General features: G+C 47.6%; 1 protein-coding gene across 3 annotated transcripts; it reads right to left on the bottom strand.

Annotated features, from left to right (window-relative positions):
* Window positions 1-3477: 3477 nt before the first annotated feature.
* Window positions 3478-14631, bottom strand: LOC307103423 (type III endosome membrane protein TEMP). Of its 3 annotated transcripts, none has more exons than XM_079777778.1 (3): window positions 14611-14631; window positions 4330-4443; window positions 3478-4185 (listed from the first exon to the last, which is right to left on the bottom strand). In XM_079777778.1, the coding sequence occupies exons 2-3, from the start codon at window positions 4346-4348 to the stop codon at window positions 3863-3865; spliced, it is 342 nt and encodes a 113-aa protein (XP_079633904.1). In that variant the 5' UTR covers window positions 4349-4443; window positions 14611-14631; the 3' UTR covers window positions 3478-3862. The 3 variants fall into 3 exon arrangements, with proteins under 3 accessions (XP_079633904.1, XP_079633903.1, XP_079633902.1); XM_079777777.1 differs by lacking the exon at window positions 14611-14631 and adding an exon at window positions 6903-6960; XM_079777776.1 differs by lacking the exon at window positions 14611-14631 and adding an exon at window positions 6817-6945.
* Window positions 14632-20233: the final 5602 nt, after the last annotated feature.

Genomic DNA, 20233 nt, shown 5'->3' on the forward strand with positions numbered 1-20233 from the left:
AGACACTTCTCAGCCCCACTCACTCAGGGAGGGGGGGGGGAAGGGGGGGGGAGGGGGGGTGCCAGCCCTGGCAGGATGAACGCAAGAGGTTCCTTCTCTGGGTCTGTGACCATTACTTCGGACTGAGGTGATGGCATTATTGCTGAGCAAAGAAGCAAGTTACAGTTCCGTTGTTTGAGCCTCAACTTCTCAGTGTATAAAATGGGGGTGCCTTCCCAGCAGGACTGTTGTAAGAAGCACTAGGACATCGGTGCTATCGTCGTTGTTATTCTATAGCATCAGAGACTCAAGTCCTTCTGTCCTGACCAGATCGGAGCTGAGTTCTGGGAAACAGGGAAGCTCAAACCCCAGCCCAGAGAGTGAGGAGAAAGGGGGCTTGACAAGCTCCTCCCTTAGGATTAAGCCTGGTTGTGGGAGGACCCATTGTGAGGAGTGATTGCCCTGAGGGAGCCCACAGGCAAATGGCTAACACTTGTATAGGCCAGCTCAGTTCCACTTTACTTATATAACTCGTTTAATCCTTCTAACTTGGTGTGGCAAGTACTATATAATCCCCACTTTACTGAGAAGAAATTAGCGCACTGAGGGAGTAACTTGCCCAAGGTCACACAGCTCATCAATGGCAGAGCTGGGATTTGAATCCAGGGAGTCTCAGCTCTCAACTCACCCGCTACTCTGCTGGGGCTCCTTAAACTTCACGCCTGTGGCTTGTGTGACCCCTGTCTTCGGCCTCCACATATGGACAAGGGATCTGGCTCTGCTTTGGGGACAGCAGAACAAGGCAGCTGGGAGCTGGGTTGTCCTCCACAGCCAGGTCTGGGTTGGGGTTCCCAGGACAGAGTAGGTAGTGGCAGCTGCTGGGGATACAGGACAGGGTGCAAGGCCAAGGCAGAGGCAGCTGCGGCCAGGGCCTCAGCTAGAGGAGGACAGACCAGAGCCGGGTCTGGCTGAGTCCCAGGCCTCCCAGCACGCTCAGCATCCCTGGGCTCCTGAACCTGTGGGCCCAGGTCACGTGGCCTATTTGTGCACGGGGCCAGGCATGTGCAGCACATGTCAATGATTCCTCAGAGGAATCCAGCAAGGCCACTTAGGACAAGGTTCTCATGACCCCACGGCCCTGCTCAGCCAGGCTTGCCCTCCAGCAGGTTCTGAGAGGAAGCCCTCCCTGCTGACCCTGACTGGGGGCAGGGCTCAGGAAACACAATTGCTCTTCTGGGATCAGGCCCATACCTTCTCCTGGATCCCTCAGACATCTTGACTCAGGTCCCCAAGAATACGTGCAAACAGGGCCAGCTGAGCTGCTTTCTGGCCCAGAACTGCAGGCAGGACAGCTCCTTCAGGTGGGCCTGCGGGAGCATTAGGTCATGGGACAGACCCACTGTGTCCGCAGCAGCTCTCCCCTCGGAGCCAGGACATGTTCTTGGCCCCTTAGTTCTGCTGCTCAGGGTCCTTCTCCAGGTCTCAGGCTGGGGCAGGTTCGACCACCTCAGGACTCAGGAAAAATTGCTGGAGTTGGGGCTGTGTGTGCTGGGCTTCCCTCCTCCCGGGCCTCCTTTCCCCTGCTGACAAGTCCTTAGATGTCAGTGTTTCCCTATTCAGTTCTCAGTGCCTCTCAACTCCACTTCCAAAACCTAAACCAAACCACTCCCAGGGTCTCAGTGACACGATCAGGCTGACTATTCCCAAACCCATGTCTGCTGACAGGACTTCTCCCCAGTGAATCCCAGCTGCCCCGGGGCACCTTTCCCTGGAAATCCACATCCGGCACTGAATCCACATTCCCAAGAAACCTGTTCCTCCATCAAGCCCAAAACCAGGGCAGCTCCCTGGACTCCTTCCGCCCCCACATCCGGTAGGTAGCCAAGCAGTGCTGTCAGCCCTGCCCCCTTCCATGAGTGTAATCTGTTCCCTACACATTAGTCTCATCTTAGTCACTTCTCTCCTGGTCTCTGTCCTCCAACCCATCACTGCGCAGCATCCACAATGACTTTTCTGTCATCATAACATCACTCCCTTGCCCAAAAAGTTCACAGATGAGCCTAGGTTGCTCTCAAATTGAAGAGCAAGCTCTCTATCTTGGCGCCAAGGCACCAGCTCCGTGGTTGGCAAACTACGGCTCGCGAGCCACATGCGGCTGGCTCTTTGGCCCCTTGAGTGTGGCTCTTCCACAAAATACCACGGCCTGGGCGAGTCTATTTTGAAGAAGTGGCGTTAGAAGAAGTTTAAGTTTAAAAAATTTGGCTCTCAAAAGAAATTTCAATCGTTGTCCTGTTGACATTTGGCTCTGTTGACTAATGAGTTTGCCGACCACTGCACTAGCTGATCTGGTCCACGCTTCAGCTTCATCGCTGCCATGAAGCTGAAAATTCAATTAAATTTTCCAAGTATTTATTTAGCATTTGCCTTGTGCAAGATTCTGAGGACACAAATGAGACATAGCCTGTGGCCTCAGGGCACCCCTCAAACCCTATGCTCCAGCTCCAGCCCCCCTCGACCTCCTGCCTTTTTCTCAAGCACCTCCCTACATTAGTCACCCCTCCCTTTCCTTCTCTGCTAGCTCTTTCTAAAGGCAAATGCAGCATCCAGGTGGACACAATGTGGGGTGGCTGCCTGATTCATGACTTCCCCTTGTCTGGGATTGACCTGGAACACACAGGTGGGCTCCCCAAATCACATATGTGCTATAGGAGCCTGCTCTCACTGGTCACAGCTGGCTGGACTGTGGTGGATACTGGACCCAAACTGGGCCAATCAGATTCTCTCACCTGAGTTCTTGAAACTCAGAACTGAGAGTTTAGGAGTCCCAGGCTTGGAGTCTCATTGATACCCGTAAATGACAAAGCAGTAGAGGTACCATGCCTGACCTCGGGCTGCTGGGACCGCCTGCTTCCTGTCCTCCTGAGTCAGCTGTCCCCTTAATTCTATGCAAAAGCCAGGATTCCTTTCCATTGCTTGCAAAAGCAGCAAAGAATGAAGCTTAACTGTCTCCCTTGCCCCAATATTCCACCAGCAGCTGTGACCCTAATCTTTTCCTGTCAAGTTCTTGATCAAGTTTTTCACAATCAACTGCACTCCCTTACCCTTCACCTACTTACTCCTGAGCCCACAGTAATTCAATAAATTTTCCAAGTATTCATTTAGCATCTGCCTTGTGCAAGATTCTGAGGACACAAATGAGACATAGCCTGTGGCCTCAGGGAGCTCACAGTCTAGCTGTAAGGACAGGCACAGTAAAAAATAAGTGCAAATTGCAATAAAGATTAAGGTAAATGTGGCAAGGGTAATGGGAGAGAAGCTCACAGGGTTTTATGAGAGGGAGGGGCTCACTGGGGGCTAGGCATGTCCGAGCAGTATCTTCCAGCTCCATGACAAAGAACACTTTTATGCACAAGTTCCAGTTCAGGAAAATAAAAACGAGCAACTTTTAATTTTTATTTGAAATAAAAATAGATTTATTAATACCTGTCAAAAACAGAATATATTATAACTATTTAGATTACCCACTTCATTGATAGGAAAAAAATTCAATAAGAAACTTGGCACACTGATTTTCATCTGCTAAATGCTATCAACTGGTATATAATAATAACTAGTTAAGTAGGAAGAATGCAAACCAAGAGGCTGACAGAGGCCTCATTTCCATAGTTAGGTCCTTGATAGGCTTTATCCTGAGACTAGCAGGGAGCCATTGAGAGTTATTGAGCAAGAGAGGGTCATTGTCACTTTGGTGGCTAGTGTCAGGGATGGAAGAAATGCTCAAACCCTGGTCAGCCCTTAAATCCTAGCCACCTCCATCCCTGAGGTTCATTGTAGTATTTACAATTCTTAAGCTGTCAGGCAAGGGGTGTCCAAAGGTCGGGGTTCAGAGGGAGAAATGGTGCCTGCTACCTCCTGTCCCCAGCTCGCTGGCCCCAGGCTGAATGTAATTGTCCTCGATGAAACCATCATCATCATCATCTTCACCGGCCTCCGGACAGATCCCCTTCCTTGTCCTGGGCAGTGGGCGGTGCTGGTAGCTGAGGCGGTATTTGCGGCAGAGGTGGCATTTGGCAGCCAGTGCAATGAGGAGAGAGAGGACCACAGCTCCCAGCACAACCCCCACCAGCACAGGCCATGCCCGGGCCCCAGAGCCTGGCCCATGGGTCATGGCTGATACCGTGGGGAGTCCTGAGGGTCCCACGGTGGCTGCAGAGAAAGGGACAGTATTATGAATAGGCTCCAGATGGGCTCCCTAGGGAACCCGAGAGGAGTGGGGGCAGGGTCCTTCCCCGAACCCCAGCATCTAAGGGGAAACCGCCCCCCTCTTCAGCTTCCCTCACTGCTACTCACTCTGGTTTGTGACACTCATGGAGTAGCTGGAAGACACCCGTGAGCCTTGGCTTGGTCACAAGAGCCCGGGCTCCAAGCAGATCCCAGGTGACAGGCAGCCCTGGGGCACCGATCCTGAAACACACACACACACACACACACACACACACACGTGTGGCTGTCAGGCCATACTCTCAGTCGTGTTAGGGTGCTACACGAACGCTGGAGAATGGACAACTAGCCATACACGGTTGTTCACAGGAGAGAAACAGGCTGAGAAACGGGCCGTTGGTAAGGAAATATTGCAGGGTCCAGCTCTGGAAGTGGCTGAAAACATAAAGCAGTGCTGGAGCTTACACTGAGCACACTGTAGGACTCAGGTACCATGCTCCCAGCAACCTGTCATGATAAACATTATTCTCTTTGTAGTTGAGGGCTCTCGGGCCCAGAAGGGTAAACTAATTCAGCCCAAGTTCCAGCCCACGGCCCAGTTTGCCATGTTGCCTGGTAAGCTGAGGATGGGAGGTGGGGGCAGAGGCAGTCCTGGCTCCCAGAGGTTGGGCAACAGCAATCGCTTGGAGTTAACAAGCCAAAGGGGAAACCACATGGGGAAGACAGTGCCAATCCTCACCCAGGGCAGGGGGTCTCAGGCCCAGCCAGGGAAGACTTGGCCCCTCTGCTCCTGAGTCAGGGGGCTCCTATTAACCCACCTTTACTCTCAGCCCTTCAGGCACATCTCTGTCTATTCACCTGAGCCCTCAGAGGGAGGCTGTATTCAGGAAGTCGCCAAATATAGGCCACCTGAATCAGGAAAGCATCTGGATGAGAATCACTAGGGCTGGAGAGGATCTAGAGAAGGAGCACCTGAAATAAGGGAGTATTTGGAGAAGATCATCTAGACCAGTGATGGGCAACCTTTTGAGCTTGGTGTCAAACTTCGCCAAAAAACTGAGCATAACTCGGGTAGTGTGTCACTTTGAGGAAAAAAACATTATTTTGCAAATGTTTCATCCTCAGGAGCAGCAAATGTTTCATCCTCAGGAGCAGCAAATGTTTCATCCTCAGGAGCAGCAAATGTTTCATCCTCGGCATGCGGCCGCCTCAGCGGCCGCGTGTCATCAGAAATGGCTACGTGTGTCAGTACTGACACGCGTGTCATAGGTTCGCCATCACTGTTAGACTCAGAAATACCTGGAGGAGCACCTGAATCAGAGGAGGCGGGGCAACACCTGAATCTAGGGAGTATATAGAGGAAGAGCACCTAGGTTAGGGAAGTACCTGTTGGAGGACCAGCTAGGACTAGAGATTATCTACAGGTGGAGTACCTAAATCAGATACTCCTGGGGAGGAGTATCCAACCTAAGAAAGTACCTAGGAGATAAGCACCTAGTTTAGGGGAGTGCTCCCCCATAGTCTTTTATACCAATACTTTAACGAGACCTTCCCTCCTCACCACCAACTTGTCACCTAGTCCATCAGTTCTTCTAAGTATCTGGAATGACTATTCCCCTCCTTTGCAACCCACTGCCACTTCCCCAGTCCAAGCTGCCTTCATCTTGTACCTTAACTCTGACAATAACCTCCCAACTGGTCTGGCCCCATCTCTAGTCCATTCCCCAGAGTGATGGGCCTAAAGCCCCAATCTGACCCCCCTCACTCCCCTACTTAAAAATCCTTCAAGAGCTCCCCACACCCAGTGCTGCATGCAAATTCCTCAGCCACACAATCCAGCACAAGGCCCTCAGGCCAAACTCTTCTTCCTCTTCCCACAGTTCCCTCCCACCCCCCACACAGACACCTCCCACCTCACCCACCCTCTTTCCCAGTCACCCCCTCCCTTCTCAGTTTTTTGGAATCCACCATCTCGAATGCTAAATCAGGCCACACCAGTTGGTGAGGTTGTCCCAGGCCCCTCGGTATGACCCCTTTCACTGGCCTCAACCATAAACTACCAGTCAGAACTGGCCAGTTACTAGATGGGCAGCTCCCTGAGGGCAAAGACTGGGCTGATGAACCTGTGCCCTGGGACTGCCAGAGAGCTTGGCACTTGGCTGCTCAGTGCCAGTTTGTGAGTTGAGTGAGGGACGGAGCTGAGAGTGAATATGGGAGTGGGGGTGGGGGGTGGGACAGGAGCAATTAGAACAGAGGGGTAAATGAATAACATTCAATGGGTGCCTACGGTGGGCCCCACACTGTGCCCTGGGTCCTCAAAAAATAAGATTCCGTTAAATTGAAATGAATTGAATTCCATTTGACCTCTCTTTTCCTCCTATTCCTTTCCTTCCTGCCCTGTCCCTGTGGTTTCTTCCCAAGGACATTTACCCACACCCACAGGCAGTCACCCCACCCCCTCAAGTCATATTTCTTCCACTGACAAACACACACGTCCTCTGATCTTCAGGCATACACACCCACCCTGATTTGTAGCTCCTCTCCTGCTCCCAGGAGCCCTCAGGGATTTGTGGGTTCCTCCTCCCAGCCCCCCAATTCTTCCCCTCTGCTGCTCACCGGTAGGAACTGTGCACAGTCCGTGGAGGAAGCTTCCGGCTGGGGCCGGCAGACAGTGGGCGGGCCAGAACTGCCGCTTGACTCACCTGGGGACGCAGCTGGTGGGGCTGAAGCTGCCGGTGAGGGCGGAGGGCAGGGCAGCAGGCAACGCCCACAACCGGGAGCACTAACTACCTCTTCCCAAGCTTTTGCGGAGAACCTTACAGCACAGGCCTCACCCCCACCCCCACCACTGGGGAGAGGGGGGTGGGCTGGAGCAGTTGGGATCCCGAGAGGAAGGGGTGGTCCTAGGGGCCCTAGAAGGGGCGGGCACTTCGGCAGGCTGCGGCTCGGCCTGGCGGCCCAGATTAGCAATGACTTTCCGGTGACAGGTACAAAGTCCGGAGTTGAAGACGGAGCTTTGCAGACCTGTGAAGGCGGTGGGCCGGAACCGCGAGGCAGGGGGGCTGGGCATTCTTCCCAGGCAAAGGCAGAGAGGCCAAGGACACACTCAAAATTGCCTGCAAGTGTGTGTGTGTGTGTGTGTGTGTGCGTGTGTGCGTGTGTGTGTGTGTGTGTGTGTGTGTGTGTGTGTGTAGAGTGGATGTGCAGGTCAATGGGGAGTGTGAGTTCAGAGGTCTTTTGGGGATGGTATATGTATCTTTGGGGGGAGGGGGGTTATGGTGTGTATGTGTTTACCTCGATAGAGGGTTCCAGCCTTCATCTGGATCTCAAGGATCCTGTGACCCCACAAAGCTCGGCTCTGAATCTCCCCTTTGTTCTACTCCTTGTCCTTGAAGATACGGTTCAGGAGTCCCTTTCCCTGAGCCCTCAGTCCACCCCGGCAAGCTTGCTCCCTCCAGGTGGAGATGCCCCAGCATTCTCTCTCATCACTCTCTCTCCTGCATGCCCTGCGCACCCTTTATCACAGCATTTCTCTGTGTATCTTGTAATGATTTTGATAGGGGCAGAAATACAATATTGGGGACCAGCTATAATTGTAAGAAATCTTAATCATGCTCTGTTAACTGCGATTGTTTTGTTCTGGTTAAAGAAGGCGCATTCTAACCTGGCTGGGAGTTGCACGTGGGACCTGGGAGCTCACCTGGAAATGCGGCCCATGGCCCACCCTCCCCATCTGTACCCTTTTGCCTACTTCCCCATGTAATCTTTGTTCTTCTACCCAATACAAGCAGCTGGCTTATGCTGGGGGGCAGAGCAGATTTTCGTGGATGACCCGCTGCTCTCCCATACTGCCGGCATTATTGGAATAAACGCTCATGTGATTCAACCCTGTCTCTGCTTAATTGGCTCAAGTAGTGACTGGCAGCACGGACCCATTGATTGTCCGGTTATAATTTCTTCCTGTGCTGCCTCCCCCATTAACCCAGGAGCTCTGTAGGGTGGAGCCAAGTTTTAACAGTCTCCGGGCTGCCGGCACCTGGCACGGGGCAGGCTCTCGGTGACTGTGTAAGGGAGGAAGGACTGCATGAGCTAAGCCACGCGGGCACAGGATTTCACAGGGTCCCTCAGGCCACAACCCGAACAAGGACTGTGCCCAGGGGTTGCAAGTGGGGCAAGCCAGAACTGTGGCTACAAAGTGGAGGACCTTGCAGGACCTTGGATTTTTTAACATGGAATCTGAACTCTTCCAATGGCTCCTTCCTAGGTCTCCCACCTCATCTGGTGCTTACCTTCATACTCTCTCCTCCAGCCACACCAAACTGTTCTCTACTCCTGGAACCCACCATGCTCTCATCTCCCAGGCTCTGCATGCCCTGTTCCTGGGGCCCCTGATTTCCCCTCTCACCTTCAGCCCCTCCCCCAACTTGTCCATCATCTCTCAGGCTGATTTTCTCCCAGACCTACTCCTCACTCAGGCCCTAGTTTAGGTGCCTCTTTATATAGATGGCCTTCCCTACTCTCCCTAGTCTGGGTTCCTCCTCCCACCCTCGGTGCCCCCTCAGACCTGGCACTTCTCTCCCTTTGCCCTGACCACCACTATTGCGATTTTCTCTATTTGGCAGGGCCTTTTGTGAGCTTGGAAACTTGGGGTAGGGTCTGCATCTGTCTCATTCCCCTTCAAGTCCCCAACATCTAAAACGGCAACAATAACTCCTTCTGAAATAATGAATAAGAGGAAAGTGAATACTACCCATAATGGGACAGCGAGGAGTCAGGAACTTTTGGGGTTCTGCTTTGATTTTGAAGCAAGGAAATCATAGGATTCAAAAGGTATTCATTGAACACCTGTGCTGTTTCGTTTGTTTTTAAAATGGAGGTATTCATATAACATAACCTAATTCACATCACAAAAATTTCACCATTTTAGTACACAATTCAGTGGCACTTAGTATATTCAAAAGGTTGTACAACCATCACTGTATCTAGTTCTAAAATATTTTTGTCACACCGAAAGGATACCCCCTACCCATTAAGCACTCACTCATTTCCCCTGTACTCCAGGCTCCAGCAGCCACAAAAATCTGCTTTCTACCTCTATGGATTTGCCTGTTCTGGATATTTCCTACAAATGAAATCATACCACTGTGCCAGCTTTTTACTGAACTACTTCATTTAATCTTCATAACTACACTATTAGATATTAATTAGCCCGATAATAGATGAAGAAAACACAGCCATAAGAAGGGAATTCACAAGACATTCTACAGAATAAAGCAAGGAAAGGTCTGCACATCCATCAGTCAGTCATTTATTTCATGAGTATTTATTGATCACCCATCACAGAGCCACAGCCAGCCCATAGACATGCATTAGAATATAGCAGAGGACAACCTGTTGGGTCCCCCACAGCATGGAGAGCAGAGAGCAGGCTGGACATCAGCACCACTAGCCCCTCAGCCAGAGCTCTGGTGCAGTGAGCAACCTTTACCACCTTCCATGGCAGCCCTGGCAACCTTGTGGTAGGCACTGTGCTAGCTGCTGGGGACAGAGTTCCCGCCACCATACAGCTTTCATTCTGGTGGGGAAGACAGACAATACACAACAAATAAATAAGATCATTTCAGATCATGGTGAGGGCTATGAATAGATACAATAGCTTCAGGTGATAGGGAGCTATGGAGGGGGCTGCTACTTTCCATTAGTCAGAAAAAGGGGGGACTCCCTGAAGAGGGGATGTTTGAGCTGAGATCTGAATAAAAGGGAGACAGCAACCATGCTCATCTAGGGGAAGAGCATTCCAGAAAGTGGAAACAGCCCTGACAAAGACTGACAGGCAGGAGCAGGCTGGCTTGTTCAAGCAACGTCAGGAGCCCAGCTGGATGGAGCACAGTAAGTGGGGAGACATGGGAAGAGTAACTGGAGGGCTGTCAGCTCATGTGGGGCCTCATCAGGTCCTTCCCTCCATGAGATGGGAAGCCATTGGTGATCGAAGCAGAGGACTGAGGGAATATCCTTTGGCGTCTGTGTAAAGAATGGATTAGAGGAAGCCAGGGTAGAAGCAGGGAGGCCAGTTAGGAAGCTGTGGCTATCATCCAGGAGAGAGGGACTGTGGCCTCAGGGTGCTCCGGTAGAAATGGGGAGAAGTGCTCAGGTCCTCGATATATTTTGAAGGTGAAGCCAAGTGATTTGCTGACTGGGTGCCGGGTTTGGGAAAAAGCAAGGGACCACAAAGAACTCCAAAGTTTTGTCCTGAGCAGCTAGTAGGATAGAGATGTCCTTTACTCAAGTGGAAAGACTCCGGAAAGGAGAGGTTTGGGAGGGCAACCAGGACCTCCGTTTTTGGACATGTTCGATGTGAGACGCCTGTGAGATATCCAGGTAGCATCCGAAGTAGGCAGTAGCATAAATTTGGCCAGAATGCAGGGGGCGATAAAGGCTAGAAATAAAAAATTGGGGCAGCCGCAAAATGTGGATGGTTTTTAAAGCCAATTATCTAGGTGTAGAGAGAGAAGAAGGCTGAGGGCTGGCTTCTAGAGCACAGCGGGAGGGAGAGAGGGGCTGAGGGGAAGCAGGAAAGGAGACTGAGGCATGGCCAGCAGCATGGTGGGAGGCAGACATGTGAGAGAGTGTCCTGGAGACCAGAGAAGAAAGGTTTTCAAGGGCAAGAGCTTGGTCAGTTACATCAAATGCTGGTGATAGGTCAACTGAGATACAGATTGAGAACTGACCTTGAAATTGGCCAGGTAGAGGTCACTGGTGACTTGGGTAAGAGCAGCTTCACTAGTGTGGGGACGAATGCCTGACTGGAGCAATGCACCAAGTATGGGAGCAGAGGAAGTGGTGATCACTTCTTCAAAGAATTTTGCTATATAAGGATCAGAGAAGTCCTGGCCGGGTAGCTCAGTTGGTTAGAGTGTTGTCCTTATACACCAAGGTTGCAGGTTTGATTCCCAGTCAGAGCACATATAAGAATCAACCAATGAATGCATATATAAGTAGACCAACAAATCTATTTCTCTTTCTCTCTCCTCCTCCTCCTCCTCCTCCTCCTTCTTCTTCTTCTTCTTCTTCTTTCTCTCTCTCTCTCTCTCTCTCTCTCTCTCTCTCTCTCTCTCTCTCGTAAATAAATAAATGTTTAAAGGAGCAGAGAAGTGGTGCAGACACTAGAGGCAGGGTGCAATCATGGAGGATTTTTTTTTAGGCTAGGAGCTGTTACACCATGTGTGTAGGCTGGCCAGAATAATTCAGGAGAGAGAGAAAATTGACGATGCAGAAGGAAGAGAGAAGGGTGTGAAGTCCTGAAGGCATCAAGGGCTATGGGGTCAAGTGCTCTGGTGGAGGGTTGACCTTGGGCAGAAGCAGGGAGAGTCCCTCTGAGGAAGGCAGAACATACAGTGAAATGATGGGAGCCTTAGGAAGTTTTCTTCCCTGGGCTTCTGTTTGTCCAGAGAAATAGGAAGTAACGTCATCAGCCGAGAGTACAGTGGTTCTGGGGTTCAAAGAGAAAAAAAAGGTGTGAATTGATCATTCAGAGCCTGCGAGCATGTGATAGGCTCTCCAGGTAGCACCTTGGGGTGAGCAGTCAGTTAGGGTGATTGTCTTTGTTTTCTAGCCACTCCAAGTGCAGGTGGGGAGAAGATGGAGAGAGGGTGGGGATTTGTAGGCAAGCTAGGCCCAGTAAAGAGGGAAGTGAGGAGAGGGTGGGGAGGTGTAAGGAACCCTGAAAAGGTGGTAGGAGCAATGGATTTTAGGAGAAATTGCTGGTGGACTAGAGAGAGTACGTTGAAAAAGTAAGAAGTGTAGAGCAGATGGCGGCATAAGGAAATGGAGGTTACCAGGAGATGCAATTCTTGATAAAGACAAGCCTGGAGATATGAACCATCCAGTGGTTCTGAGGTGGAGCCTACAGACCCATGGGGGTCTTACTGTTACCTGAAGCATGTGATTAACTCAACCTTCTGCATCAGAGGTCTCATGATAACATGCTAATGGCTCCACTAATAAATGGCAGAGTCAGTATTTGAACTCAGGTCTTCTGAACTCTAGGTCCAGCATCTTTCCAGTTATATATCCCAACCACATCCCTCTGCTCTGTTAAACTAAAAATGTTTAACTTCCACGGCTGTAAGTCTTTTGTAAGAAAAGTTTTCCCGAGCCAAAATGCTAGTCCAAGGTGGATCCTTAGGCATGGAGTCTAAACCACCAGCAGCATGGCTGCATAGAAAAGACAGCACGTCCCCCATCCCAGAGTTTTGCAAGCCTTTTATACATCAAGTAGGTGGAAGGGAGAAGACAGGTATACCTGTCTGAAAGAAGTTACCTGAGCTATAGGCAAAGGGGTGGGGGAAGGTAAAGAGGGCCAGCTTTGGGTTAGCTGAGTCCTCATGAAGAAATGTCCATGTCTATACGTTAGCTGGGGCAGCAGTCTGGAAAGCCCTTTTGTAAACAAGTGGGTAGGAGTGGAGGGCTGGGAAGGGGGGATGCGCTCCTGGCGTGAGGTGGGGCCTAACTAAAATAATTTTGGGAAGTAGCCACCTGGAAATTAATCCAAAATTCCAACAGGCGAAACAGGAACGTGAGAGTCTCTTGTTAGCCGGTCTGCAGCCATTAATAGACTACTAGTTCCTTCTCTTTCTCTCAGTCTCTGGACACTGTGAATTAATTTAGAACATCTCAGAATTTCTTTCTTAGCAGCTCCCATGAGTAAGATTTGCCATCAAAGTGTTCGAATCCTCAGAATCATTTGGAGTGACAGAAAGCTATCACTGCCTTTCAAAGATTTGATTATATTTCCCAAAGGAAATGAATAGTGAGCAAGAAAAAGAAGGGGGTGTCTGGGTTCCCCACCTCGCACCCACTTCCTCCTCCATCTGACCCAGCCCCTCCCTGCTGCGGACCGGGGTCTTGGCCTTAGGGATAGTATAATTCCCTTTTGAGAAGCTGATGGGAACAGGAAAATGCACACGTACATCCAGTCACAAATATGCTCCCAGGCCTGGCATGCAGTAGGTGCCCAATAAAAACTTGTGTGATGAATGGTTAGATTTCCAGGGGGCTCACTTGCTCCCTCCGGGTTAAGAACTGGTGTTAACCCTTTGCACTCTGAGTGCAGGAACCTCCCTTCTATTGTAAACAGGTGCTCCTTTGAATAGATAGAGGACCCCTTCTCCTTTGCAAACCTCTGAAGGGACCTGCCCGGTTCCGTTTCCAGCCACTTCCAGCCTCCTGGCTGTAGAGTCAGCACCTCCCTAGGGCACCCTGCAGTTCAGCCCCGCCCGCCCCCCCCCCCCCCCCCGGAGGCTGGCCTTCCCCACTCCTGCTCTGCCATTGATGATGTGGAGATGCCCCAGCATTCAGCGGGGACTGGGCTTGAAACTTGATGAAAACATGCCGCCCACAACGAATATTTTTGCGGCCCAGCCAATATAACTGTATGTAAGAAACGTTTTAATAAAAGTTCTGTAACTTAATTTTTACAATATCCAATTATACACAATTATTAATAACAAACTACAACGTTCGCTAATGACTGATTACTATAATCGTGTTGCATTCATTTCCCATACATGCCTTACGCACAGGCGCACCATTTCTCTCCACTAATACTAGCAGCGAATATTTTAGCAGCCGATTGCCACGTCATTAGTCTTGTACTGACTTGTTTGGTATGCGCAACAGGAAATATTTCGCTTTTCGAGAACAAGAAAAATGGGTTTATTTGCATTACGATTATTAACTTGTGCAGTTATTCAGTGTCTGGTAAGTTAATGTTCAAGAAAAAAGATTAATTTTTCTTAAAATGTTATATTATTTTATGTTAATGATTACTCATTTATCTCAGCCCTTTGTATTCAGCATGTCTCTCGAAATAAACCTACATTTCTATGAAAATTGAAGCTTTTGTTTTTTTTGCGGCCCACATAAACTTAAACCTTGTTTATTTGGCCTGTGTTAGCCTTTTTTTTTTTTTTAATATATATATTATTTATTGATTTCAGAGAGGAAGGGAGAGGGAGAGATAGAAACATCAATGATGAATCATTGATCGGTTGCCTCCTGCACGCTCCCTACTGGGGATTGAGCTCGAAACCTGGGCATGTGCCCTAGCCCGGGATCCAACCTGGGACCCTTCAGTTGGCAGGCCGACGCTCTATCCACTGAGCCAAACCGGCTAGGGCCCGTGTTAGCCTTTGAGTTTGACATGCATGCACTAAGCTAAGCTCAAAGGTTATATCCCCACAGGAGCTTCCCAGACCCAGGCCTGAGACTAAGGAGAGATTGCAGCTTCTAGGGTTTGCTCACTTCCTCAAGGTGGACGAGTCTGTCAGGTATTCCATGAAGCCCTGAGGGAGAGCTCACCAGGCCGCTTACATCCCCAAACACACCACCCTGAAACTCCAGTATAATTACCTCAAATGGTTGCCACATCAGATCCAGCATCCAGGTTCACGGGACAACTTCGTCCCAAGCCACCAGCTCCATCTTGCCACCTTGGAAATAATTAGACACCAGACGCACCCAGTGTAATGGGGTAGCAGTCTGTGCCCCTCCTTGTTCAGTTATCTCTGGGGTAACTGGGTCTAGGAGAACAGAGCTCAGCAGACCTGGCAGGGAACTACCACCGCACCCTCACCAGAGGGATGTCGTGCCAGGCAAATGGCCAGAGGTGGCAGACCAGCTCGACAGTGTCCCCATCGTGGTGCCCCCTCCCCGACCTGCCTCCCGACACAATAGGAATAGTCATCTCTCCCAATTCCTGCTTTCTTATGGGAATCAGAAACGTCCTTGCCCACCTGAAACCCCTAGAGTTTGGGGCGGTTCCTCTGGTGGCAGGCACTATGTAAGCCTGGAAGGAGGCATGTCTCTCCATGGGGCCCAGAAGCCCACTCCCTCATCTTGTTGCACCAGCACCCCTTCATCAGGGTGGAGGCAAGAATGGAAATGGCAAAACCTCAATGTGTCTTCAGGTAAAAAGGGTGGGAGTTGGGGACTCTGCCTTCAAAAGTTTCCCTCTCATACCTGTGTCAGATGAATGAATCATGAGGTTTACTGTGCTGTCGCCAGCTTTTATCCTCAAACAACATTTAAAGTGAGATTGGCCAACCAGGAAGCAAGCCTGTGATTCACCCAGGCTGTGGATGCTGCCGGAATGTGTGGCTGTGGCCTGGGGTGGCAGCTTTCTCTCATAAAATGTGCTTTGTATTCTAAGTAGGCTTGCTGTGGTTTGAAGCAGAAAAACAATGAGTCATTTGTGTCGGAGGCTATTGGTTCTAGGATTTCACCCTGAAAATTGGTGCCTGCCCGTCTCTGCTGGTCCATCTTTGCCTTTTAAAGGGGCCCCACTCGATCATAACACAGCACAGAGTTGGGCTTATTATTTTTCCAGAATAAAATCTCTAGTGCTTTCTAAGTACATACCGATTGGCTTTCTGAAATCATTTTTAAGAGTTTGGGGGATTACATTCATAGCTGCCTCCTATAAATGTCGGCAGAGACTTTTAACCTACTTGTTGTCTAGGTCAGACCATCTAGCAGGCCTGGGATCAGAGCTGAGCTCCACCACTTAACTAACCTTAGAAAGCACCAATTTCTTCTTCTATAAAATGAGAATAATAATGAAACCTACCTCAAAAGGCAGAGAGTCCCTGAGGCGGCATCAGTAAAGGTTCCTGGCACCTGCAAATGTTCAATAACTGTTATTCATGGCAATGGAGGTGTGTTGGTGTTCTTCATAAGACCTCTGCTTACTTTATCAGGCAAGTTTCATGCTGACCAAGGTCAGTAAAAGTCTGCTATGCTTTAAGTAGGTCCTGAGCTTTGAACTGCCTGAGCCCTCTGTGAGGTGTTGATTCCAGCTTCTGGCCTCAATGGGTTCCTTGGGGCCAAATGGTCTTTGTGAAGCAGTTTGCACAAAAGGGAATTTATTCAAAGCTTTGTTGGATTAACTGGGGCTTCCTTTAAATAAGGGCTTGTTTTCAGAAGTTTTTTGTTTTTTTTTTCAACAAGGAAAAAGAACGCCATGAATTCCAAGTCATCTACAGCAGCGGTCGCCCAAGACCATCGGAAAACACAGATATTTACATTATGATTCATAACAGTAGCAAAATTACAGTTATGAAGTAGCAATGAAAATAATTTTATGTTTGGGGGTCACCACAACATGAGGAACTATATTAAAGGGTCACGGCATTAAAAAGGTTGAGAACCACTGATCTACAGTCTTCATTACAGCTTGTCATAAACACCTGGCACACCTTTTCAGCCCAGAGTGAAAACACACATGCTCACCCGCTAACTTCAGGAACAGAGCTGCAGCCTGTGTTCCAAGAGCATCTGCTGACAACTTCCTGTCACTATAGAAGTATTTCCTGAAAGAACAGCAAAACCTGTTTTTGAATTGACATGTGGCTTTAGTTGCTACTGAAGTTAAGTGAAAGTACCATTGTTACAAACTATTAACCTAAAAAAAAAAAAAAGGAAAAGTATTACTTTTTCTTTTATTTTCCTTTGATGATCAACATGAACAATTATTTATTGGTAAAGTCGAGTTCAGGCAAAGGCAGGACTTAGGAATTGTTGCTTATTTTCTTTCAATAACATATTGCTTATTTCAACCAAAAGAAAACTTTGTAATGTTGTTTGAGCAACATTTTACTTATTTCTTCACAAAGAAATTGTGACAAACAGTAGAGAGTTAAAGCATTTATGAAATATGTAAAGATCCCCACATTTGGGGTTGCACATAACAAAGAAATACCTTAAATACTTTTCAGAATATTCTAGGAGCCCAGACACAAGGGCATGCTTTAGGAGAACATAGGAATGTAATGGGGGAGGGGAGGTATAGTGGAACTTCCCATTTCCTTTAAAATGACCAAGGAAAACAAAGCAGCATTCAACTTCACATACTGGTCTTACACGGTTTATATATAATAGCATGACTTAAATCCAAAAAGAAAGGTGGGATTCTCACTTTGTTTATTTTGAGAAGTAACTGCATGGACACCCAGGTAGTCTACCCTTGTCAGATAGCCTTCCGTGGAAGGAGTCTCTGCTACTTAGAAGAGGACCCATTTGACACTTATTTCAGGTGGCCTTGATGTCAATTTTGAGGGGCAACTTGGAGAGCTTAATTGTCTTCCCCTAAGTCAGTGGTCGGCAAACTCATTATTCACCTGAGCGGCAAACCGAGGCATTATTCACCTGAGCCGCATGTGGCTCGTGAGCCGCAGTTTGCCGACCACTGCCCTAAGTCAACCCAGCCTTAAATTTCACCACTGTGTGTGTGTGTGTGTGTGTGTGTGTGTGTGTGTGTGTGAATAATTTGCATAACAATTTCACCCAAATGGGTCTCAATTCCACCACCATTTCTGCAAGACTATGTACTAACATGTTATTTTTTCCATAATTTTTGCCCATTGGATTTTATGTTTTTATTGATTCCTAATCTATGAGTTATAAATATTTTTGACATTGTCTCTTATTTTTGCCTTTTAGGGCTTTTTTATATGCTGTAAATTTCATTAATCTTTTGTTTTAAGGTCTGTGGATTTTGAGGCTTAGAGAGGTTACCCACTCCAAAGTTATAAGGTAATTCACTGATGTTTTCTTCTTGTTTTTTTGTGGGTTTGATTTTTTTTTGGTTTAAATCTTAGACCCATTTGGAGTTTATCTTAATATACATGATGTAAAATATAGATCCAACTTTATTTTTTATAGACAGGTACCAGTTGTTGCAACATCATTTATTAAAAAGACCAACTTTTCCTGCTGATTTGAAATGCCACTTTTTATGTATGCTAAATTCCTATGTGCATTTGGGTCCATTTCTGTTTTTTTCTCTTCCATTGGTCTACTTCACTGCCAGTACCACATTGCTTTAATTATTGAGACTTTACATATAATATGTTTTACGTTCCAGCAAATATTGGTGTGAAATCACCCAAAGCTTAGTCATTTAAAACAACAATTGTTTTATTATCTCTCACAGTCTCCGTAAGTCAGGAATTCAGGAAACTCTTGGTGGGGAGATTCTCTTTCTCCTCACGTAGCTTCAGTATTTCTCAATGTGGTCTCTCTGTATGAGCTAGTCTGGGCTTCCTCTTCAGCACGGTGGCTTCAGCGAAGTCGGACAGTGAACATGGCTGCTCAGAGTTACAGTGCAAGTGCTTCCAAGAACAAGCTAGAAGCCGCCTCACCTTTCTGACCCACGCAGCATCACATCCTCTGCATTCATTTGATGACGAGTCAGTGCCATCCAAATCCTCTCAGTGGGACAAATGTCAAGGTCACATTGTAAGAAAAACATGTGGCACAGAACAGACTGTTGTGGCCAATTTGGAAAAATACAACCTGCCATATTTTACTTTCTGATAGGGCTTCGTTAATCTATTTCAGAGTTTTCCTGGCTATTCTGACCAGAAGAAAACTCTTCTCTTTCAAGTAGCCTTTTTATAAATCTGATCCTTGAGGTGAATTCACTGGTAATCATGTGTTAACCTTTTTTTCATTTACTTTTGTCATTAAAAAAATAACCTTTTTTATTTTCAAAAAGTACATTAAGGTCTAATTATTAATAAGTTCTCACTATCAGATGTGATTCATTTCTGAAAATATGCTTTTAAAATAAACAAACAATAGGGATGGATGTTGTGTTTGGTGGGGAGAGGATGGCTCTGAGATAAAAAACAAAACAAAACAAAACACTGCCCCTGCCCTAGATGCTTTGCTCAGTGGATAGAGCATTGGCCTGTAGGATGAAGGGTCTCAGGTTTGATTCTGGTCAAGGGCTCGTACCTCGGTTGCAGACTTGGTAGAGACACGTGTGGGAGGCAAGGGACACCTGCAGGAGGCAACCAATCAATATCAATGTTTCTCTCTTTGTGTCTCTTCCACTCTTTCTAAAAATAAATGGAAAAATACCTATTTTTGGGGGGTGAGGATTAACAACAACAACAACAACAACAAAACACTGCCCCTGACCCATGTAGTAATGAATTAGAGTTGGAGACATCCTTATGAACTGATGTTAAGCTTAATATAAATTGTTAAATAAAAATATTTATAGAGCCGAAACCGGTTTGGCTCAGTGGATAGAGCGTCGGTCTGCGGACTGGAAGGTCCCAGGTTCGATTCCGGTCAAGGGCATGTACATTGGTTGCGGGCACGTCCCCCAGTGGGGGGTGTGCAGGAGGCAGCTGGTCGATGTCTCTCTCTCATCGATGTTTCTAGCTCTCTATCCCTCTCCCTTCCTCTCTGTGAAAAATCAATAAAATATATTTTTTAAAAAAACCATCTGGAAAATATTTATAGATATGTGTATGTTCATGCATTGGTATAAACATATATATTTCCTTGCTCTGTCAGCTAAGAGGGTCTAGAAGCAATGACACTCCAATGTCAATGAGCAGACCTGGCACCCTACTTTTGGTTTCTAATGTCATTTTCAGAAGAAACCAGAGCTTCTTACAGAGATGGCTGATTCTAGGGTTGAACAGGAAGGATACAAGATGAGCCTGGAGTATCTTGTTAGTGCCAGGAAGTAAGGAAGTGCTAAAGAACAAACAGACAAACAAACAACAACAAACCTACATTGGTGGGATATGTTCAATTTGTTGGCATATAGCTGTTCATAATATTTTCTTACAATCCCTTGTGTATCTGTGGAGTCAGTTTTTACTTCTCCTTTTTCATTTCTGATTTTATTTATTTTGGTCATCTTTCTTTTTTTCTTGATGAATGTGATTAAAGGTTTGTCAATCTTGTTTATCTTTTCAAAGAACTAGCTCTTGGTTTTATTGGTCTTTTGTATTGTGGGGGTTTTTTAGACTCTATTTCATTTATTTCTACTCTGATCTTTTATCATTTCCTTTCTCCTACTAATTTGGGGCTTTGTTTGTTATTCTTTTTCTAGTTGCTTTAAGTGTAAAGTTATATTGTTTGAGATTTTTCTTGTTTCTTGAGGCAGACCAGTAATGTTATAAATTTCCCTCATAGGACTGCTTTCACTGTATCCCATAGATTTTTGGGGTGG

Source organism: Cnephaeus nilssonii (assembly GCF_951640355.1).
Source record: "Cnephaeus nilssonii genome assembly, chromosome: 7".
NCBI lineage: Eukaryota > Metazoa > Chordata > Mammalia > Chiroptera > Vespertilionidae > Cnephaeus > Cnephaeus nilssonii.